The sequence below is a fragment of the Nerophis lumbriciformis genome, linkage group LG26 (genome assembly GCF_033978685.3).
Source record: "Nerophis lumbriciformis linkage group LG26, RoL_Nlum_v2.1, whole genome shotgun sequence".
NCBI lineage: Eukaryota > Metazoa > Chordata > Actinopteri > Syngnathiformes > Syngnathidae > Nerophis > Nerophis lumbriciformis.
Window position 1 is genome coordinate 36,864,782 of NC_084573.2, and position 24,134 is coordinate 36,888,915.

Genomic DNA, 24,134 nt, shown 5'->3' on the forward strand with positions numbered 1-24,134 from the left:
TCTTTACTATTTATTTTTTGCCCAAAATGTTTACCTTATTAGTTTTCAAGTAATCACGGACCAGGATGACACAAACATGATCAAAATAATAGTTTTATATTCCTTTAGCCATACTGTCTACGCGGGAACATGGGCTCCAGTTCTATAGATCAGTGGTTCTCAAATGGGGGTACTTGAAGGTATGCCAAGGGGTACGTGAGATTTTTTTTTAAATATTCTAAAAATAGCAACAATTCAAAAATCCTTTATAAATTATAAATAGAAACCTATCTTTTTTTCCCAAATAGTTCAAGAAAGACCACTACAAATGAGCAATATTTTGCACTGTTATACAATTTAATAAATCAGAAACTGATGACATAGTGCTGTATTTTACTTCTTTATCTCTTTTTTTTCCAACCAAAAATGCTTTGCTCTGATTAGGGGGTACTTAAATAAATAAATAAATAAAAAATAAAATAAAATAAATAAAATTAAAATAAAATAATTTAAAAAATAAATAAATAAATAAATAAAATAAATAAATGAATTAAAAAAAAGTTCACAGGGGTACATCACTGAAAAAGGGTTGAGAACCACTTCTATAGATGATGTCACACTAAGAGACATTTTTGAGTAATTTACCAATTACTCAAAAACTAATTGATATTATTGGAAATGACTGCCAGATTCATTTTCATGAGCAAAAAATACATATAGAGGACTGGTGAAAGTGAAAGTTTGGTCATCTGGACGCTCAAGGGACAACTCAGGATTATACTTTCAGTAGTACTGTTTATGTTAAGCATTAACATGTTAAAGTTAAAGTACCAATGATTGTCACACACACACACTAGGTGTGGCGAAATTATTCTCTGCATTTGACCCATCACCCTTGATCACCCCCTGGGAGGTGAGGGGAGCAGTGAGCAGCAGCAGTGGCCACGCCCGGTAATCATTTTTGGTGATTTAACCCCCAATACCAATCCTTGATGCTGAGTGCCAAGCAGGGAGGTAGTGTCCCATTTTTTATAGCATTTGGTATGCCCTGAGAAACATATTCAATATTTTATACTAAGTAAAACAAAAAAAGATGCGGACTTACCTGAACCAAGGACTTAAGTAACATAACCTGAATCATCCTAGTACTCTCAGGTCTGAAAAAGAATGAAAACATCAAAGTCACCAAACAAATTAATATGTTGATAACTGTTGGAATTTGTGTGTGAGAGAAGCCTACCCAGAACCTGCAGAAGGTATTAGGGGGTGAACACCAGGGACAGGGATCTTGCCCATAATGAAAAGCATGACTTCTGACCTCTGGTAAGTGGGTAAAGTGTTGGCAAAGGAACCTGAAGAAAAAAACACCAGGTAATGATACAAATAAGGAAAATGAAATGCATGGTAAATGGATCACTGGTAGTCCCTGAGAAACCTCAAGGGGTCCATGTTGCAATTCTTACAAGTAAAAATAAAAACTGTAATGTTATTATTTATTTGTTAAGTTCAGTGAAGAGAAGTAAAGCGTCTTCACATTTATACGGCAAGAGTGTCGTAAAATTAATGTAATTTGACTATTTTAATATACTGATGAATGCTCAACTATCCTTTGAGGAGTTACTTGGTCCACATGTTGTCACTTTGTTCAAATCAGCTAACTGTTCCTTTGTGGAAAAAAGTGTACTGTTCCAAATTAAACACTGTGACTTATGATTCCCAGCTAATAGATCTCCATGAGTCATCAACCATAAATCTCATGGACCACAGCAGGATACAATTAAATCATGTCTGGAAGCATCAACAACACATCAAGGCCGTGGCCACAAGAACACAGATACTTAATAAAGGCATGCTTATCTTTAATAAACACATACTTATCTCTGCGTTTAGGCTTCTTGCCCACACCCAAACGCATACTTCTGTCCTTAAAAATGCAGACTTTTGCAAACGCTGGCCAAGGTGTAGAGTTCCACTACTCTCTGCTCAGCGTATGCTAGTGATGGGTCCGGCAACACCGATGCATCGGCGCATGCGTCGAGCTCATAGAGCAAAACCCTGTGTCGGTGCGCGTACCGCTTTTAGAAAGTCACGTGACCGATCATGAGCTGTTTTGGTCACGTGACCGATACGCGAACTGTGTCGCACTGACGCCTCCTCTGTGGCCTGTGAGCGGCTCTTTTCTACAGCCGGAGAAATAATAACTAAGAAGAGAAATCGTCTAAAATGTAATACGTCGGAAAACCTTTTTTTTAATTTTTTTAATAAAAATGTGTAAAAAAATAAAATTAAAAAAATTCCCAGTCCACAATCATCCACAACACGTTCTCTTAGATTTCCATGTTATGATACATGTTCACATTATTTATTGACTGTATCTAAAAAAGATAAAAATATATTTTTATTTAAATGAAGATATGAAATAATCCTAAATGAAATACAATGACTTGGTTTATATTATTGTATATACTAGGGCAGGGGTCACCAACGCGGTGCCCGCGGTCACCAGGTAGCCCGTAAGGACCAGATGAGTCGCCCGCTTGCCTGTTCTAAAAATAGCTCAAAGAGCAGCACTTACCAGTGAGCTGCCTCTATTTTTTAAATTTTATTTATTTACTAGCAAGCTGGTCTCGCTTTGCTCGACATTTTTAATTCTAAAAGAGACAAAACTCAAATAGAATTTGAAAATCCAAGAAAATATTTTAAAGACTTGGTCTTCACTTGGAATAAGCGGTAGAAAATGGATGGATGGATGGGTCTTCACTTGTTTAAATAAATTCATTTATTTTTTTACTTTGCTTCTTATTACTTTTAGAAATACAATTTTAGAGAAAAAATACAACCTTAAAAATGATTTTAGGATTTTTAAACAAATATACCTTTTTACCTTTTAAATTTCTTCCTCTTCTTTCCTGACAATTTAAATCAATGTTCAAGTATTTTTTTTTTTTTATTGTAAAGAATAATAAATATTTTAGCTTCTGGTTTTTCGACGAAGAATATTTGTGAAATATTTCTTCAAACTTACTATGATTAAAATTCAAAAAAATTATTCTGGCAAATCTAGAAAATCTGTAGAATCAAATGTAAATCTTATTTAAAGTATTTTGAATTTCTTTTAAAATTTTTGTTCTGGAAAATCTAGAAGAAATACTGATTTGTCTTTGTTAGAACTATAGCTTGGTCCAATTTGTTAAATATTCTAACAAAGTGCAGATTGGATTTTAACCAATTTAAAACATGTCATCAAAATTCTAAAATGTATCTTAATCAGGAAAAATGACTAATGATGTCCCATAAATTCTTTTTTTAATTTTTTCAAAAATATTCAAATTAGCTAGTTTTTCTCTTCTTTTTGTCGGTTGAATTTTGAATTTTAAAGAGTCGAAATTGAAGATAAGCTATGTTTCAAAATTTTATTTTAATTTTTTTCGTGTTTTCTCCTCTTTTAAACCGTTCAATTAAGTGTTTTTTTCATCATTTATTCTCTACAAAAAACCTTCCGTAAAAGGAAAAAAAAAAATGTACGACGGAATGACAGACAGAAATACCCATTTTTTTATATATATAAATGTATTTATTTAGCTATTCTTGTTTAAATCACACTTACGTGTAACTTACAAATGACAATATATTTATTTATTTAAGTGTGTATCAAACTGGTAGCCCTTCGCATTAATCAGTACCCAAGAAGTAGTTTTTGGTTTCAAAAAGGTTGGTGACCCCTGTACTAGGGCATCAAATCAGTGTCAGTTGAGTCGGTCCATAGGTTGCCTGTAGGGATCTTTAATGTCCAGCAGATGTCAGTATTTAGTGACACAGTATCGACACAGTATCAATACAGTTTTGCAATGTGTCAAAACGCTTCATGAGGCCTCATCAACCCATCACTAGCGTATGCGTGTACACAGCACAAACAGAGACTTGTTCTCTTGTTCTCCTTTGAAGATGTCATGGCAGTGCGCTGACAATTTCAAAGCTCAACAACATGCCTTGTTGCCTTTAAACATACTAGAAGATAGTGATGGGTTGATGAGGCGTCATGAAGCGTTTCAACACATTGCAAAACTGTATTGATACTGTGTCGATACTGTGTCACTAAATACTGACATCTGCTGGACATTAAAAATCCCTACAGGCAACCTATGGACAGACTCAACTGACACTGATTTTTTTTGCCCTAGTACAGGGGTCACCAACCTTTTTGAAACCAAAAACTACTTCTTGGGTACTGATTAATGCGAAGGGCTACCAGTTTGATACACACTTAAATAAATAAATATATTGTCATTTGTAAGTTACACGTAAGTGTGATTTAAACAAGAATAGCTAAATAAATACATTTATATACCGTATTTTCCGCACTATTAGCCGCACCTAAAAACCACAAATTTACTCAAAAGCTGACAGTGCGCCTTATAACCCGGTGCGCTTTATATATGGATTAAAATTAAGATTCATTTTCATAAAGTTTCGGTCTCGCAACTACGGTAAACAGCCGCCATCTTTTTTCCCCGTAGAAGAGGAAGTGCTTCTTCTTCTACGCAAGCAACCGCCAAGGTAAGCACCCGCCCCCATAGAACAGGAAGCGCTTCTTCTTCTACTGTAAGCAACCACCCGCCCCCATAGAAGAAGAAGAAGCGCGCGGATATTACGTTTCATTTCCTTTGTGTGTTTACATCTGTAAAGACCACAAAATGGCTCCTACTAAGCGACAGGATTCCGGTTCATGAAAAGATGCAATCTCTCCATCCGCACACGGACTACTATTTCACAGCAACTGCCTAAAGACTTTCAAGAAAAGCTGGCTACTTTCCGTGCATATTGTAAAAACAAGATAGCTGAAAAAAAGATCCGGCCAGAGAACATTATCAACATGGACGAGGTTCCACTGACTTTTGATATTCCTGTGAACCGCACTGTGGATACAACGGGAGCACGTACGGTGAATATTCGCACCGCAGGGAATGAGAAGTCATCCTTCACTGTGGTTCTAGCTTGCCATGCTAATGGCCAGAAACTTCCACCCATGGTGATATTCAAAAGGAAGACCTTGCCAAAAGAGACCTTTCCAGCCGGCGTCATCATAAAAGCTAACTCGAAGGGATGGATGGATGAAGAAAAGATGAGCGAGTGGTTAAGGTAAGTTTACGCGAAGAGGCCGGGTGGCTTTTTTCACGCAACTCCGTCCATGTTGATATACGACTCCATGCGCGCCCACATCACGCTGGTTTTTAATATATTATTAAAGTTTGACTGACCTATTTGACTGTTTTTTTGACATTCCTTTAGCGCAGTTAGATGCGGCTTATAACACGGGGCGGCTTATAGGTGGACAAAGTTTTGAAATATGCCGTTCATTGAAGGCGCGGCTTATAACCCAGGGCGGCTTATGGTGCGGAAAATACGGTATATAAAAAAAATGGGTATTTCTGTCTGTCATTCCGTCGTACATTTTTTTTCCCTTTTACGGAAGGGTTTTTTGTAGAGAATAAATGATGAAAAAAAAACCTTAATTGAACGGTTTAAAAGAGGAGAAAACACGAAAAAAATTTAAATACAATTTTGAAACATAGTTTATCTTCAATTTCGACTCTTTAAAATTCAAAATTCAACCGACAAAAAAGAGAAAAACTAGCTAATTTGAATCTTTTTGAAAAAATGTATGGGACATCATTAGTAATTTTTCCTGATTAAGATACATTTTAGAATTTTGATGACATGTTTTAAATTGGTTAAAATCCAATCTGCACTTTGTTAGAATATTTAACAAATTGGACCAAGCTATATTTCTAACAAAGACAAATCAGTACTTCTTCTAGATTTTCCAGAACAAAAATTTTAAAAGAAATTCAAAATACTTTGAAATAAGATTTAAATTTGATTCTACAGATGTTCTAGATTTGCCAGAATAATTTTTGTGAATTTTAATCATAGTAAGTTTGAAGAAATATTTCACAAATATTCTTCGTCGAAAAACCAGAAGCTAAAATATTTATTATTCTTTACAATAAAAAAATAAAAAAATTACTTGAGCATTGATTTAAATCGTCAGGAAAGAAGAGGAAGAAATTGAAAAGGTATATTTGTTTAAAAATCCTAAAATCATTTTTAAGGTTGTATTTTTTCTCTAAAATTGTATTTCTAAAAGTAATAAGTAAAAAAATAAATGAATTTATTCAAACAAGTGAAGACCCATCCATCCATCCATTTTCTACCGCTTATTCCAAGTGAAGACCAAGTCTTTAAAATATTTTCTTGGATTTTCAAATTCTATTTGAGTTTTGTCTCTTTTAGAATTAAAAATGTCGAGCAAAGCGAGACCAGCTTGCTAGTAAATAAATACAATTTAAAAAATAGAGGCAGCTCACTGGTAAGTGCTGCTATTTGAGCTCTTTTTAGAACAGGCAAGCGGGCAACTCATCTGGTCCTTACGGCGCTGACAAGCGCCATTCATTTAATACCCGCGTGCCGCACCAGCTTTCTAATACCACATAAAGGTGTGGGCAGCGTGTCTGTGACCCCTGGTTATACATAGCACAAAGTAAAAAAAAAAACTTTGTATGCAGTGTTATTTCATTTAAAATTAAAAAAATTTTTTGCGGCTCCCATTGTTTTCTATAATTTGTGAAACTGGTCAAAATGGCTCTTTGACTGGTAAAGGTTGCCGACCCCTGGTCTAGTATATCAAAATAAACATAATAACAGAGGTGTAATGCCACCAAGTCAGCAGTGGCTGCTTTTTCCAGGCTTCTGATTGGACAAAATGTGCATGATAGCAAGTGTATGCGTTTGTGTGTAGACATAGACAGTTGCGTGGATGGTAGGGGTGTAACGGTACACAAAAATTTCGGTTCGGTACGTACCTCGGTTTAGAGGTCACGGTTCGGTTCATTTTCGGTACAGTAAGAAAACAACAAAATATACATTTTTGGGTTATTTATTTACCAAATTTGTAAACAATGGCTTTATCCTTTTAACATTGGGAACACTATAATAACTCTGCCCACGTTAATCAACATTAAACTGCCTCAAGTTGTTGCTCTGATTAAATAACTTTTCTTCTACATATAAAAAGTGCAACATTAAACAGTTTCAAGTCAACTCATCAGGCTTAATTTATTACAGCATTTGGGAAGCCTGTTGTTGATTTATTATGTAAATGTTATATTTTTATCAACATGTGATAGCAGGGACCCTGCCATTCAAAACTAGGCTGCTGCATTACTAATGATTAATGTAACTATAGCTGAAAAAAATGGTACAATAGTAATAGGAGAGACTATTCATCCCTGAACACCATAGTGTTCATGTAGGCTTAATGATGCAGTTACATTATTATATCAACTATCAGAGACAGAAACTCTTCATTTAACATAATGTCCTTTTTTGCTGCTTCAACACAGCTCAATCAACACAGAAAAAGGTAAAGTGAAATAACAGACAGACAGGGCTTTGCTGTCCGTAACACACACACACACACACACACATCGCAGAATGAGCTAATGTTACGCTAAAAGCGAATTAGCCTTCACTTCAAGCCAGGACTGCGAGCGAGCTGAGCTGCTTTTTATATTTCTAGAAGGTCAACAGGCTCATAGTGATGTTACTAGTACAGGGGTCGGCAACCTTTACCAGTCAAAGAGCCATTTTGACCTGTTTCACAAATTATAGAAAACAATGGGAGCCGCAAAAATTTTTGAAGTTTTAAATTAAATAACACTGCATGCAAAGTTTTTTTCTTTGCTTTGTGCTATGTGTAAATCAGGGGTCTCAGATACGATGCCCACACCTTTATTTGAAAGCTGGTGCGGCACGCGGGTTCTAACTGAATAGCGCTTGTCAGCGTCATGCGTGCCGTACCGGTACAGCATATATGCGCCCACTACAACCAGCGTGCTTGATCAGCCACATGTTGCATGGGATTTCCGCTTGCTCACATAGGTAACAGCAAGGCATACTTGGTCAACAACCACACAGGTTACACTGACGGTGGCGGTATATAAAAAAAAAAAACTTTAACACTCTTACTAATAATGCGCCACACTGTGAACCCACACCAAACAAGAATGACAAACACATTTCGGGAGAACATCTGCACCGTAACACAACAGGACAAATACCCAGAATCCCATGCAGCCCTAACTCTTCCGTGATACATTATACACCCCCGCTACCAAACCCCGCCCACCTCAACCGTCGCACAGAGAGAGAGGGCGGGGTTTGGTAGTAGCAGGGGTGTATAATGTAGCCCGGAAGAGTCAGGGCTGCATGGGATTCTGGGTGTTTGTTCTGTTGTGTTTATGTTGTGTTAAGGTGCAGATGTTCTCCCGAAATGTGTTTGTCATTCTTGTTTGGTTTTGGTTCAAAGTGTGGCGCATTATTAGTAAGAGTGTTAAAGTTGTTTTATATGGTCACCGTCAGTGTAACCTGTGTGGCTGTTGACAAAGTATGCCTTGCTGTCACGTACGTGTGCAAGTAGAAGATGTATATTGTATAATAAGGGTTAGGGTGGCATGCTGTTAATACAGATTGTAGAGGGCGCCAAATGTTGTACCATCATGGCACGCCCTTATTATAGCTGTAAGGGTGAAAATCGGTGAATATTAATCCCGGGAGTTTTCTGCGAGAGGCACTGAAATCCGGAAGTCTCACGGGAAAATTGGGGGGTTCAGCAAGTAAGCTGCTGAGCCGCATCAGAGTGATCAAAGAGCCGCATGCGGCTCCGGAGCCGCGGGTTGCCGACCCCTGTACTAGTAGTTGACTGGGAGGTGTTTATTATAATTTGGGGAGAGTCCGCTGACTGATGATTACCTGCTAAACGCTAAGCACTGACTACATGCGCTCTGAATACGCACTGCTGATTGGCTGTTACCACTCTGTTTGTAACCTATCAGATGGTTGTGTGGGTGGGACAATGCTGGGTGCTGTGTAGAGTACTAACAGAAACAGAGGCAGAAGGAAGCGCAGGCGGCTACTTACCGTATTTTCCGCACTATTAGCCGCACGTAAAAACCACAAATTTACTCAAAAGCTGACAGTGCGGCTTATAACCCGGTGCGCTTTATATATGGATTAATATTAAAATTCATTTTCATAAAGTTTCGGTCTCGCAACTACGGTAAACAGCCGCCATCTTTTTTCCCCGTAGAAGAGGAAGTGCTTCTTCTTCTACGCAAGCAACCGCCAAGGTAAGCACCCGCCCCCGTAGAAGAGGAAGCGCTTCTTCTTCTACGGTAAGCAACCACCCACCCGCCCGCGTAGAAGAAGAAGAAGAAGCGCGCGGATATTACGTTTAATTTCCTTTGTGTGTTTACATCTGTAAAGACCACAAAATGGCTCCTACTAAGCGACACGCGTATAACGCAGAATTTAAACTTAAGGCAATAAGTCATGCCGAAGAACACGGAAATAGAGCAGCAGCAAGAGAATATAACATAAATGAATCAATGGTGCGTAGGTGGAGGAAGCAAGAAGATGACCTGCGCCAGGTAAAGAAGACAAAACAGAGTTTCCGAGGGAACAAAGCAAGATGGCAACTGTTGGAGGACAAACTCGAACAGTGGGTTGTTGAGCAGAGAGCAGCAAGCAGAAGTGTCAGCACCATCACTATTCGAATGAAGGCAACAGCGCTAGCAAGCGAACTTCACCTGGATGATTTTAAAGGTGGTGCTTCTTGGTGTTTCCGGTTCATGAAAAGACGCAATCTCTCCATCCGCACACGGACTACTATTTCACAGCAACTGCCTAAAGACTTTCAAGAAAAGCTGGCTACTTTCCGTGCATATTGTAAAAACAAGATAGCTGAAAAAAAGATCCGGCCAGAGAACATTATCAACATGGACGAGGTTCCACTGACTTTTGATATTCCTGTGAACCGCACTGTGGATACAACGGGAGCACGTACGGTGAATATTCGCACCACAGGGAATGAGAAGTCATCCTTCACTGTGGTTCTAGCTTGCCATGCTAATGGCCAGAAACTTCCACCCATGGTGATATTCAAAAGGAAGACCTTGCCAAAAGAGACCTTTCCAGCCGGCGTCATCATAAAAGCTAACTCGAAGGGATGGATGGATGAAGAAAAGATGAGCGAGTGGTTAAGGGAAGTTTACGCGAAGAGGCCGGGTGGCTTTTTTCACGCAGCTCCGTCCATGTTGATATACGACTCCATGCGCGCCCACATCACGCTGGTTTTTAATATATTATTAAAGTTTGACTGACCTATCTGACTGTTTTTTTGACATTCCCTTTAGCGCAGTTAGATGCGGCTTATAACACGGGGCGGCTTATAGGTGGACAAAGTTTTGAAATATGCCGTTCATTGAAGGCGCGGCTTATAACACGGGGCGGCTTATGGTGCGGAAAATACGGTAATATGTTCGTGTGGAAACTCGTTCGGTACACCTCCGAACCGAACCGAAACCCCCGTACCGAAACGGTTCAATACAAATACACGTACCGTTACACCCTTAGTGGATGGAGATCGTTTTTACCTCAAATATGCATCTTTGAAACTATAAGTGTTTGTGTGGACATGGCCTAAAACACACCAATGGTTCTGATGACAGCCTCCTGCAACTGCCTCTCTTCGTGAGCTTTGATGATCTTGGTGCCGATGTTGGTGCTGCCATCGTAGGAGCCGGTCAACTCGTAGTCCACGCTCAGACGGAGCTGTCGCAGGAGGGTGTTGAACACCTCCAGCACGGTGGGGCCTGCAACAGGCACACAACAAACAGTCAGTAAAGGCCGGATGAAAGTGTCTTGACGCTGATAAATGTTCTGCACCTCACCTACGGAGCCACTGGCTGCAATGGCGGCCGCTTCCAGCAAAACCTCAACTATCCCAGCTCGGATGGTGGCTGAATTCTTGCTGTTGGCATCCAAATGACCAAGAAGTTGTTGTATGACCAAGTGAGAATGCTGAGACTGTCGAGTAAAAAAATATACACACAATTAAAACAAGTGAAATACATTTTTTATTAAGCAAGGAATCCTGAGCATTGATATACTGATATACAAAACAAACAACATGTTTACTTGATCCATTTCCTGGGAAACTTATTAAGGAGCTTTTTGTATTATTAGGTCCATCAGTGCTAAATATTATAAACTTATCACTTTCCTCTGGCACTGTTCCACTAGCATTCAAAAAAGCGGTTATTCATCCTTTGCTCAAAAGACCTAACCTCGATCCTGACCTCATGGTAAACTACCGGCCAGTGTCCCACCTTCCGTTTATCTCGAAAATCCTCGAAAAAATTGTCGCACAGCAGGTAAATGAACACTTAGTGTCTAACAATCTCTGTGAACCTTTTCAATCCGGTTTCAGGGCAAATCACTCTACGGAGACAGCCCTCGCAAAAATGACTAATGATCTACTGCTAACGATGGATTCTGATGCGTCATCTATGTTGCTGCTTCTTGATCTTAGCGCTGCTTTCGATACCGTCGATCATAACATTTTATTAGAGCGTATCAAAACACGTATTGGTATGTCAGACTTAGCCTTGTCGTGGTTTAACTCTTATCTTACTGACAGGATGCAGTGCGTCTCCCATAACAATGTGACCTCGGACTATGTTAAGGTAACGTGCGGAGTCCCCCAGGGTTCGGTTCTTGGCCCTGCACTCTTTAGTATTTACATGTTGCCGCTAGGCGACATCATACGCAAATACGGTGTTAGCTTTCATTGTTATGCTGATGACACCCAACTCTACATGCCCCTAAAGCTGACCAACACGCCGGATTGTAGTCAGCTGGAGGCGTGTCTTAATGAAATTAAACAATGGATGTCCGCTAACTTCTTGCAACTCAACGCCAAGAAAACGGAAATGCTGATTATCGGTCCTGCTAAACACCGACATTTATTTGATAATACCACCTTAACATTTGACAACCAAACAATTACACAAAGCGACTCAGTAAAGAATCTGGGTATTATCTTCCACCCAACTCTCTCCTTTGAGTCACACATTAAGAGTGTTACTAAAACGGCCTTCTTTCATCTCCGTAATATCGCTAAAATTCGTTCCATTTTGTCCACTAGCGACGCTGAGATCATTATTCATGCGTTCGTTACGTCTCGTCTCGATTACTGTAACGTATTATTTTCGGGTCTCCTTATGTCTAGCATTAAAAGATTACAATTGGTACAAAATGCGGCTGCTAGACTTTTGACAAGAACAAGAAAGTTTGATCATATTACGCCTATACTGTATATACTTTTATATACATATATACATATATATATATAGCTATACTGGCTCACCTGCACTGGCTTCCTGTGCACTTAAGATGTGACTTTAAGGTTTTACTACTTACGTATAAAATACTACACGGTCTAGCTCCGTCCTATCTTGTCGATTGCATTGTACCATATGTCCCGGCAAGAAATCTGCGTTCAAAGAACTCCGGCTTATTAGTGATTCCCAGAGCCCAAAAAAAGTCTGCGGGCTATAGAGCGTTTTCTATTGGGGCTCCAGTACTATGGAATGCCCTCCCGGTAACAGTTAGAGATGCTACCTCAGTAGAAGCATTTAAGTCCAATCTCAAAACTCATTTGTATACTCTAGCCTTTGAATAGCCCCCCTTTTTTTAGACCAGTTGATCTGCCGTTTCTTTTCTTTTCTCCTCTGCTCCCCCCTATCCCTTGTGGAAGGGGAGACACACAGATCCGGTGGCCATGGATGGGGTGCTGGCTGTCCGGGGTCGGGACCCGGGGTGGACCGCTCGCCTGTATATCGGTTGGGAACATCTCTGCGCTGCTGACCCGTCTCCGCTCGGGATGGTTTCCTGCTGACCCCACTGTGGACTGGACTCTTACTGTTATGCTGCATCCACTATGGACTGTACTCTCACAATATTATGTTAGACCCACTCGACATCCATTGCATTCGGTCTCCCTAGAGGGGGGGGGGGTTACCCACATATGCGGTCCTCTCCAAGGTTTCTCATAGTCATTCACATCGACGTCCCACTGGGGTGAGTTTTTCCTTGCCCTTATGTGGGCTTTGTACCAAGGATGTCGTTGTGGCTTGTGCAGCCCTTTGAGACACTTGTGATTTAGGGCTATATAAATAAACATTGATTGATTGATTGATTGATATGATTGCATATTTAATAAATCACATTTAAAAGATTAAGTTACACAACCTTGAACATATTTGTGGCCTAGATGAAGCATTTTCAAGCATAAACATGGCTAAATGAAGTAGAAAATATCAAGACTATAGTAGTATTGGCCACTAGATGAGACCACCATGGCTCCTAGCCTGTACAGTATATCTTATTTTCTATTATTATGTCTTCTATATTGGATTAAATACGTGTAAAGGTGACTATGTGGGTGTTACCGGTAATTCATGTCTAGGGGCTTCTGAGAATGTTAAAACCTCTATTTAGAATGTTGTAAACAGATTGTTTATGCTCTTGCTATTCCATTTATAATTAATTCCTACTTTGCAGGAAGTAATTGACCACGGTCAGGCCCTGTAATGTGACTAGTGTGTACATGATGTTAGTATATATGCTATGTGGCTATAGTTTATCTACAAACCCTGTTTACATATGAGTTGGGAAATTGTGTTAGATGTAAATATAAACGGAATACAATGATTTGCAAATCCTTTTCAACCCATATTCAGTTGAATGCACTACAAAGACAAGATATTTGATGTTCAAACTCATAAACTTTATTTTTTTTTTGCAAATAATAATTAACTTAGAATTTCATGGCTGCAACACGTGCCAAAGTAGTTGGGAAAGGGCATGTTCACCACTCTGTTACATCACCTTTTCTTTTAACCACACTCAATAAACGATTGGGAACTGAGGAAACTAATTGTTGAAGCTTTGAAAGTGGAATTCTTTCCCATTCTTGTTTTATGTAGAGCTTCAGTCGTTCAACAGTCCGGGGTCTGCGCTGTCGTATTTTACGCTTCATAATGCGATACACATTTTTGATGGGAGACAGGTCTGGACTGCAGGCGGGCCAGGAAAGTACCCGCACTCTTTTTTTACGAAGTCACACTGTTGTAACACGTGCTGAATGTGGCTTGGCATTGTCTTGCTGAAATAAGCAGGGGCGTCCATGAAAAAGACGGCGCTTAGATGGCAGCATATGTTGTTCCAAAACCTGTATGTACCTTTCAGCATTAATGGTGCCTTCACAGATGTGTAAGTTACCCATGCCTTGGGCACTAATGCACCCCCATACCATCACAGATGCTGGCTTTTGAACTTTGCGTCGATAACAGTCTGGATGGTTCGCTTCCCCTTTGGTCCGGATGACACGATGTCGAATATTTCCAAAAGCAATTTGAAATGTTGACTCGTCAGACCACAGAACACTTTTCCACTTTGCATGAGTCCATCTTAGATGATCTCGGGCCCAGAGAAGCCGGCGGCGTTTCTGGATGTTGGTGATAAATGGCTTTCGCTTTGCATAGTAGAGCTTTAACTTGCACTTACAGATGTAGCGACCAACTGTATTTAGTGACAGTGGTTTTCTGAAGTGTTCCTGAGCCCATGTGGTGATATCCTTTAACGATTGATGTCAGTTTTTGATACAGTGCCGTCTGAGGGATCGAAGGTCACGGTCATTCAATGTTGGTTTCCGGCCATGCCGCTTACGTGCAGTGATTTCTCCAGATTCTCTGAACCTTTTGATGATATTATGGACCGTAGATGTTGAAATCCCGAAATTTCTTGCAATTGCACTTTGAGAAACGTTGTTCTTAAACTGTTTGACTATTTGCTAACGCAGTTGTGGACAAAGTGGTGTACACTCGCCCCATCCTTTCTTGTGAAAGACTGAGCATTTTTTGGGAAGCTGTTTTTATACCCAATCATGGCACCCACCTGTTCCCAATTAGCCTGCACACCTGTGGGATGTTCCAAATAAGTGTTTGATGAGCATTCCTCAACTTTATCAGTATTTATTGCCACCTTTCCCAACTTCTTTTTCACGTGTTGCTGGCATTGACGTCCCACTGTGGTGAGTTTTTCCTTGCCCTTATGTGGGCTCTGTACCGCGGATGTCTTTGTGGCTTGTGCAGCCTTTTGAGACACTTGTGATTTAGGGCTATATAAATAAACATTGATTGATTGATGTTGTTCTTCAGTGTAACTTTAACAAACAAAACCACTTCCATTTGTCATGTCTGTATTATCATGTTTTGTTTTAAGTCATGTTTTGTTTAGTTTCTGTCTTTTCACTCCCTTGTCTGGTCACCATAGCAACCATTAGTTTTCACCTGTCACGTCACGCACCTGTTTCACGTTTTGAGTCACGCACCTGCTTTCACTAATCATGTCCATAGTATTTAAGTTCATTCATTTTCTGTTGTTCGGCCTGACGACCTCACAACACATTTATGCTCTGTTCATGCCTCTAACTCCTTTTCATGTCCATCGTTCACGCTGCTCCTTTTTTGTCCAAGCCAAGTAAGTTTTTGTTCCATGTTTATAATCTTTTTGTTTTTCATAGTTTATTCTCCGCCACTGTGCGTGCTTTTCATTTGTACTTTTTGCTATAGTCTTTTGGTTTCATAGTTTATTATCCGCCACTGTGCGCGCTTTATCCCTTTTTTTAATATATATTAAATTGATATATTAAAACCCGCCATGTACCTTAATTCCCGTCTCGCCCGTGCCAACTTTCCGTTGCATCCTGGAAAAGCAAACACCCCCGGACCAAGTCATGACACCATTACCATTTGAACTTACCTGAATGGAGTACATGATGATTTTAAAGCACCGCACGGCGAAGGTCTTTCCCTGCCATAGAGAGTGATTGTCTAAATGCCTTCAGGGACACAAAAGGTGAAGAAAGGCAAAGAAGAATTTAGAAATAAAATTACTCAAATAACGCGATTATAAAATTGAGATGCATAGCAAGCAATAAAGTGACACATCATCACCAAATAGCGGTTTCATAGAGTCCTTTAAAGACACTCAAAGTCATTGCTACTGAGGAGTTGGCAGCAGGGCCGCTGTTTTATGGAGGGGAGGCAGGGACTCAGTGTGATAAATGACTTGAGCAATGAGGAGCAGACAAAAACAAGGACAGTGATTAATAGAAGAAAGCTGCTCTCGCACAGTAAACGAGGGCGATGAAGCCAACGGATATCTGAAGGAATCTGAAGCTGGGGATAATGAAACTGAAATATACTATGCAACTATGGTAGCTAGAGACGGTGGAGTTTGACTTCAAATAGCAAAGACAAGGTTGTTCTTGTAGACGTATGTTTGTTGTGCTGGGGGAGGGGTTTGTCTTACATTAGCACAGGGGTGACAGCGTTCTTAATGTTTCCGTAGGCGGCTCGTCCCAGCAGCTCCCTGAAGCAGCGCTCTGTCAGCTCCACTGGGCTTTCTTTCTCCTTGTCCGACGCCTGCAGCGGAGAGGGCGAGCGACTGGTGGCCGGGAGGGAGGAGAGAGGAGGAGGAGGAGGAAAGGTACAGCAGAGACAAGGGCAGAGAGGAGAGACATGTGGAAAATTAGCTGGATTTGGACAAACATTCTCTTATGGCACACCTTTCCTCTAAGGCAGGGGTCAGCAACCCAAAATGTTGAATAAGCAGTGACGTGCAGTCACTAGAGGGGCCTCACCTGCCATCATGGAAAGAAAAAAAATGTAAAAAGAAAAAAATATATATTAAATTGTTAAATGTATCCAGTGATTATACTATACTATACTATATAGTACTATACATGGGGTCCCCCAGGGCTCAATCCTTGCCCCAATTTTATTTGCGCTTTACCTTCTCCCCCTTGGTTCTATTTTTAGGAAGTACAGTATTGCATTTCATTTTTATGCCGATGATTGCCAGATTTATTTTCCAATGGCACAAAATAACACGGTTCAACGTCTTATTGACTGCCTGCACGACATCAAAGTCTGGCTTTCAGCTAACTTCCTGAGCCTAAATGAAGACAAAACAGAAGTTATGTTGTTCGGTCCAAGTCGCTCTCCCTCCCCCAACGTTGACCTCGGCACTCTGACCCCGTATCTCAGCGACTGTGTCACAAACCTGGGGGTAAAGTTTGACTCAGATTTTAAATTCGAAAAACAAATCAGCAGCGTCGTTCAAAAAAGCTTTTATCAATTACGCCAAATAGCGAAAGTGAAACCACTTCTATCAAGACATGATCTTGAGAAATTAATCCACGCTTTTATCTCGACTCGTCTTGATTATTGTAATGCCCTGTATGTTGGCATTAGCCAGGCCTCCCTCGCCCGCCTGCAGCTCGTGCAGAACTCTGCTGCTCGTCTGCTAACACAGACCCGCAGACGTGAGCACATCACCCCTATTTTAGCGTCCCTTCACTGGCTCCCTGTGCGTTACCGTATCAATTTTAAACTCCTTTTATTTGTTTTTAAATGTCTAAACAACCTCGCGCCAACCTATCTCTCCGACCTCCTTCAGCCTTACTGCCCCACCCGATCCTTAAGATCAGCCGATCAGCTGCTGTTGACGGTCCCTGACACAAGGCTGAAGCTTAGAGGTGACAGAGCTTTCGCCGTTGCTGCTCCCAAGCTCTGGAACGACCTACCTCTGAGTGTTAGACAAGCCTCCTCTCTTCCTGTTTTTAAATCTCTCTTAAAAACATACTTTTATTCCATGGCTTTTAACACTGAGTGATATCCATCCTGCAATGGCGCCCCATAATACACCTGCTGTGATCCTGTTTTTATGTTTTTATTAATTCTATTTTAATTATTTATTTTTTATCGTGTTCTGTTTGTGTTGTGTTGTGTTTGCTCGGTACTCGTTTTATCTTTTAACCTGTTCATTGTACAGCACTTTGGCTACCCCTGTGGTAAATTTTAAATGTGCTTTATAAATAAAGTTGATTTGATTTGATTTGATTTGATAAAGTTATTTTCCATTTAACTTCACCAGTTTTAGATTATTTTTTATTCAAAATCGCTGAATTTTCACATTTGCCGTTCAAATACCGAGAAGAGACGGTGCGGTGAACAGCAGCCAGTCGAGGCACGTCACTCAGTGCCTCAACATGGACGGACTCGGCTAACTGCTGGTCTGCTGTGCAGTGAGACCGTATTGCTATATGAACTATATTATACATTTCCATAGTTTAGTTAGCTGAGGTATATAATGTACAGTGTATTTTGTCAACAACTGTATGTGTGTAAAGTATTTCTTGTGCTGAGCGATCATAAAACTGCTGCAAAAGACGCACTGGCTGAGGCTCGCCTCCTGCACCCCCGCCGTAGAATTGTTACATCAACTAAAGCCCACACTTAAACTTTCCACGTGCAAGATTGAATCTATTTAAAAAAGCTATTTCATAAGAAGCCAAAAAGTGCAAAAACAATAATGTTCGTGTTGGAGGAGTTGTGAATGACTGCAGGGCCACAACATTAGGTACACCTGCAGACTGCAGGTGTATCTAATTCACAACTCCTCCAACACGAACATTATTGTTTTTGCACTTTTTGGCTTCTTATTAAATAACATTTGTAACCTATTTTTATGGGCTTTCCTCTTTGTGATGTTAAGTTCCTGTTATGCGCTGTTATACAGTATATGCCTTGAGCTCTTATTTTGAAGGCGCTAAGAGCGGAAGTGATGTCACGTTGCGGAGGTTTTTGATAGAAGGTAAATAAAGTGGTCCTCGTGTAAACTGGAGCCTCCGTGTTTGTTATTTTGTAGTTTCATACAGTATAGGCGACATTTATAAACCCTCGGTTACACTTTTTTAAATAGATTCAATCTTACACGTGGAAAAATGAAGTGAGGGCTTTAGTTGATATAACACTCCCATCAGGGGGTTCATTAATCCAGCACAACAGCGGCGCATTTATAAGTAAGACCATAATAACATTTTTTTATTAAATGTGCTTTTTTGTGTGCTACAGTTTGTATGTGTAAAGTTAAAGTCAAGTTAAAGTAGCAATGATTGTCACACACACACTAGGTGTGGTGAAATTTGTCCTCTGCATTTGACCCATCCCCTTGTTCACCCCCTGGGAGGTGAGGGGAGCAGTGGGCAGCAGCGGCGCCGCGCCCGGGAATCATTTTTGGTGATTTAACCCCCAATTCCAAGCCTTGATGCTGAGTGCCAAGCAGGGAAGAATGCTGGTATGAGCTTTTAAACATAACCCGTTAACTGCTGCCAATCAAATGGTGAATAAGATACTCTTTAGGGTTCATATGTTTGTAAATCTGACTGTGATGAAGTCAGTGCCTCACCAGCCATCAACCTCACCGCACGTCACTGTGAATAAGCCATATTGGACCAAAAAAAAAAAAAAAAATGGTAACACTTTAGTATGGGGAACATATTCACCATTAATTAGTTGCTTATTAAAGTAACAAAGACTTAATTTAGAGTTCCCACCCCCACGTCCCTCTTATCGCCATCTTCCTGACAATGCTAAAATGCTAAAATGTAAACTATTGTCAACCTGCACATCAATGCAGTTTCTATGCCGCTGGACAAAGCTCAAACAAAATCTCGTTGTTCATGTCAGACTTAAGTGCTATTATGACAATGACAATAAAGGAATTGATTGATTGATTTGGACCCTAAGGGAACATATAAGGGTTAGGGTATAAGCAGTAATTCTGAGGTTATTGAGGGAAGACTCTTAGTTAATGGCTTACTGGTTGTCATACTTGCCAACCTTGAGACCTTCGATTTCGGGAGGTGGGGGGAGGGGGTGGGGGTGGGCGTGGTCGGGGTGGGACGGGGGCGTGGCTAAAAGGGGAGGAGTATATTTACAGCTAGAATTCACCAAGTCAAGTATTTCATATATATATATATATATATATATATATATATATATAAGAAATACTTGACGTTCAGTGAATTCTAGCTATATATATATATATATATATTTCTTTTTTTTATTTATTTATATATATATATATATATTTTTTTTTTTATTATATATATATATATATATATATATATATATATATATATATATATATATATATATATATATATATATAAAATAAATACTTGAATTTCAGTGTTCATTTATTTACACATATACACACACATAACACTAATCTACTCATTGTTGAGTTAAGGGTTGAATTGTCCATCCTTGTTCTATTCTCTGTCACTATCTTTCTAACCATGCTGAACACCCTCTCTGATGATGCATTGCTGTGTGGCACGCACAAAAGTGCTTTCATCAAATGCACTAGATGGCAGTATTGTCCTGTTTAAGAGTGTCACAACATTGCTGTTTACGGCAGACGGACAGCTTTACTGTAGACGTTCTTTATATTGTGGGAAAGCGGACTCAGGTCCGCGTGGAGCTGGAGGGGGCGTGGCCTCCAGCTCCGCCTGAATTTAGGGAGATTTTCGGGAGAAAATTTGTCCCGGGAGGTTTTCGGGAGAGGCGCTGAATTTCGGGAGTCTCCCGGAAAATCCGGGAGGGTTGGCAAGTATGGTCTTTCGGGAGACTTGGACCGGAAAGCACATGACTCTTTTCAATAAGCAGCGAATGCTATCAAAAAGCACCCACAGTTTTTGACATGAACAAGTAGCGACAGAAACAAGTTAATTTCTAGTTTGAAACTTATTTCTGTTGCTTTTCATGTCATTTACTCTTGTTTTGCAACTGGGTCATGGCCAACTATGCAAATGTCCAACCCACCACCAGTGTTGGGACTAACGCGTTACAAAGTAATCTAACGCGTTATTTTTTTATATCCAGTAACTCAGTTACCGTTACTACATGACGCGTTACTGCGTTATTTTTTATGTAGTATCGGCTTGAAACAGAAGAACTGAGTGTGTTTTATTGGAGCGCTGCAGTGTCGTCCTTCTGAATGTTCTTGTGTCACATGTTCTTGTGTGTCTGGGAGTGGGTGGACACGGAGATATTCTCACTTCTTTTTTTTGTCGAGCACAAAGAAAAGAACATTTTAGTTAAATATAAGTTGTGTCTTGGATCAAAGAGCCCGTCTACTGCCCAAAACAACAATTCAAATCTGCCTGGTTAGGCTTTGTGTATGCCTTCCTTTGGTGAAGCCAGGTTTACAGCTATGTTATTATGCTGTTTGTTACTTATGTATGTTATGTTGCAGCTATTTAAAATAGTTTTGTCAATTTGTTCTGGCCTGAAATAAATTGGCCCTTTGAAACATATCTTTGTCTTTGTGTGTTGTATGTAGACCACATTGCTTAGCAGAGTTCAGTGATGCAAATGCATGTCAAGTTGATCAACACATTGTATTATTCTCCAGTGCAATAATAGTACTGAAATGAAGGCTAAAAGGGCATTAATGGGAGCTTTTAAAAAAAAAACGGAAAAAAAAAAACCTACTTTATTTTTTGGAGTATAAGTCGATCCAGAGTATAAGTCGCACCGGCCAAAAATGCATAATAAAGAAGGGGGAAAACATATATAAGTCGCACTGTAGTATAAGTCGAATTTTTTGGGCAATTTTATTTGATAAAAGCCAACACCAAGAATAGACATTTGAAAGGCAATTTGAAAATAAATAAAGAATAGTGAACAACAGGCTGAATAAGTGTACGTTATATGAGGCATAAATAACCAACTGGTATGTTAACGTAACATATTATGGTAAGAGTCATTCAAATAACTATAACATATAGAACATGCTATACGTTTACCAAACAATCTGTCACTCCTAATCGCTAAATCCCATGAAATCTTATACGTCTAGTCCAGGGGTCACCAACGCGGTGCCCGCGGGCACCAGGTAGCCCGTAAGGACCAGATGAGTCGCCCGCTGGCCTGTTCTAAAAATAGCTCAAATAGCAGCACTTACCAGTGAGCTGCCTCTATTTTTTTAATTGTATTTATTTAATAGCAAGCTGGTCTCGCTTTGCTCGACATTTTTAATTCTAAGAGAGACAAAACTCAAATAGAATTTGAAAATCCGAGAAAATATTTTAAAGACTTGGTCTTCACTAACTGACAAAGAAACGGATAACAGATTTGGTGTCCAGTTCAAAGTGTGACATGATTTATTTAAAAATTTGAGAATTGACTTTTGTATTTTACATTTTGTACAAACATGGTGCAAAGTAATTCATGATTTGTTAAAAAAATGTTAGTGGCTAGCTAGTTAAAATGGGATATTGTGATTTCAAAAGACTGTCTTAGAAGTGATCATTTGAAAATGTTCAATTTGAAAAATGTGCACTTAGAGAAAATATAAAAATAAAGTGTTGCATATTGATATTTATCTGTTTATATTTATATTTATTGCGAGAAATCATTAAGATGATCGTGTTTCCACAAAGATAAATATCATTAATTATTAATAATAACATAGACCACCCCCGGTGGCAAGGCCCCGGGGGTGGATGAGATCCGCCCGGAGTTCCTTAAGGCTCTGGATGCTGTGGGGCTGTCTTGGTTGACAAGACTCTGCAGTATCGCGTGGACATCGGGGGCGGTACCTCTGGATTGGCAGACCGGGGTGGTGGTTCCTCTCTTTAAGAAGGGGGAACCGGAGGGTGTGTTCCAACTATCGTGGGATCACACTCCTCAGCCTTCCCGGTAAGGTCTATTCAGGTGTACTGGAGAGGAGGCTACGCCGGATAGTCGAACCTCGGATTCAAGAGGAACAGTGTGGTTTTCGTCCTGGTCGTGGAACTGTGGACCAGCTCTATACTCTCAGCAGGGTCCTTGAGGGTGCATGGGAGTTTGCCCAACCAGTCTACATGTGCTTTGTGGACTTGGAGAAGGCATTCGACCGTGTCCCTCGGGAGGTCCTGTGGGGAGTGCTCAGAGAGTATGGGGTATCGGACTGTCTGATTGTGGCTGTCCGCTCCCTGTACGATCAGTGTCAGAGCTTGGTCCGCATTGCCGGCAGTAAGTCGGACACGTTTCCAGTGAGGGTTGGACTCCGCCAAGGCTGCCCTTTGTCACCGATTCTGTTCATAACTTTTATGGACAGAATTTCTAAGCGCAGTCAAGGCGTTGAGGGGATCTGGTTTGGTGGCTGCAGGATTAGGTCTCTGCTTTTTGCGGATGATGTGGTCCTGATGGCTTCATCTGGCCAGGATCTTCAGCTCTCGCTGGATCGGTTCGCAGCCGAGTGTGAAGCGACTGGGATGAGAATCAGCACCTCCAAGTCCGAGTCCATGGTTCTCGCCCGGAAAAGGGTGGAGTGCCATCTCCGGGTTGGGGAGGAGACCCTGCTCCAAGTGGAGGAGTTCAAGTACCTAGGAGTCTTGTTCACGAGTGGGGGAAGAGTGGATCGTGAGATCGACAGGCGGAACGGTGCGGCATCTTCAGTAATGCGGACGCTGTATCGATCCGTTGTGGTGAAGAAGGAGCTGAGCCGGAAGGCAAAGCTCTCAATTTACCGGTCGATCTACGTTCCCATCCTCACCTATGGTCATGAGCTTTGGGTTATGACCGAAAGGACAAGATCACGAGTACAAGCGGCCGAAATGAGTTTCCTCCGCCGGGTGGCGGGGCTCTCCCTTAGAGATAGGGTGAGAAGCTCTGTCATCCGGGGGGAGCTCAAAGTAAAGCCGCTGCTCCTCCACATCGAGAGGAGCCAGATGAGGTGGTTCGGGCATCTGGTCAGGATGCCACCCGAACGCCTCCCTAGGGAGGTGTTTAGGGCACGTCCAACCGGTAGGAGGCCACGGGGAAGACCCAGGACACGTTGGGAAGACTATGTCTCCCGGCTGGCCTGGGAACGCCTCGGGATCCCCCGGGAAGAGCTGGACGAAGTGGCTGGGGAGAGGAAAGTCTGGGCTTCCCTGCTTAGGCTGCTGCCCCCGCGACCCGACCTCGGATAAGCGGAAGAAGATGGATGGATGGATGGATAGAGTTAAAGGTAAATTGAGCAAATTGGCTATTTCTGGCAATTTATTTAAGTGTGTATCAAACTGGTAGCCCCTGCGATGAGGTGGCGACTTGTCCAGGGTGTACCCCGCCTTCCGCCCGATTGTAGCTGAGATAGGCTCCAGCGCCCCCCGCGACCCCAAAGGGAATAAGCGGTAGAAAATGGATGGATGGAAACTGGTAGCCCTTCGCATTAATCAGTACCATAGAAGTAGCTCTTGGTTTCAAAAAGGTTGGTGACCCCTGCTCTAGTCTTTTACGTGAATGAGCTAAATAATATTATTTGATATTTTACGGTAATGTGTTAATCATTTCACACATAAGTCGCTCCTG

At 40.8% G+C, this 24,134-nt stretch overlaps 1 protein-coding gene across 1 annotated transcript in view; it reads right to left on the bottom strand.

Annotated features, from left to right (window-relative positions):
• LOC133623676 (protein EFR3 homolog B) overlaps positions 1–24,134 on the bottom strand; it is a 119,964-nt gene that overhangs the window by 25,897 nt on the left and 69,933 nt on the right. The window contains exons 8-13 of the mRNA XM_061986961.2: positions 16,258–16,392; positions 15,706–15,784; positions 10,770–10,905; positions 10,530–10,691; positions 1,220–1,331; positions 1,085–1,136 (exon numbers count right to left, since the gene is read on the bottom strand). Of these exons, the coding sequence (XP_061842945.2) occupies positions 1,085–1,136; positions 1,220–1,331; positions 10,530–10,691; positions 10,770–10,905; positions 15,706–15,784; positions 16,258–16,392 (676 nt within the window). The remainder of the gene's footprint in view (positions 1–1,084; positions 1,137–1,219; positions 1,332–10,529; positions 10,692–10,769; positions 10,906–15,705; positions 15,785–16,257; positions 16,393–24,134) is intronic.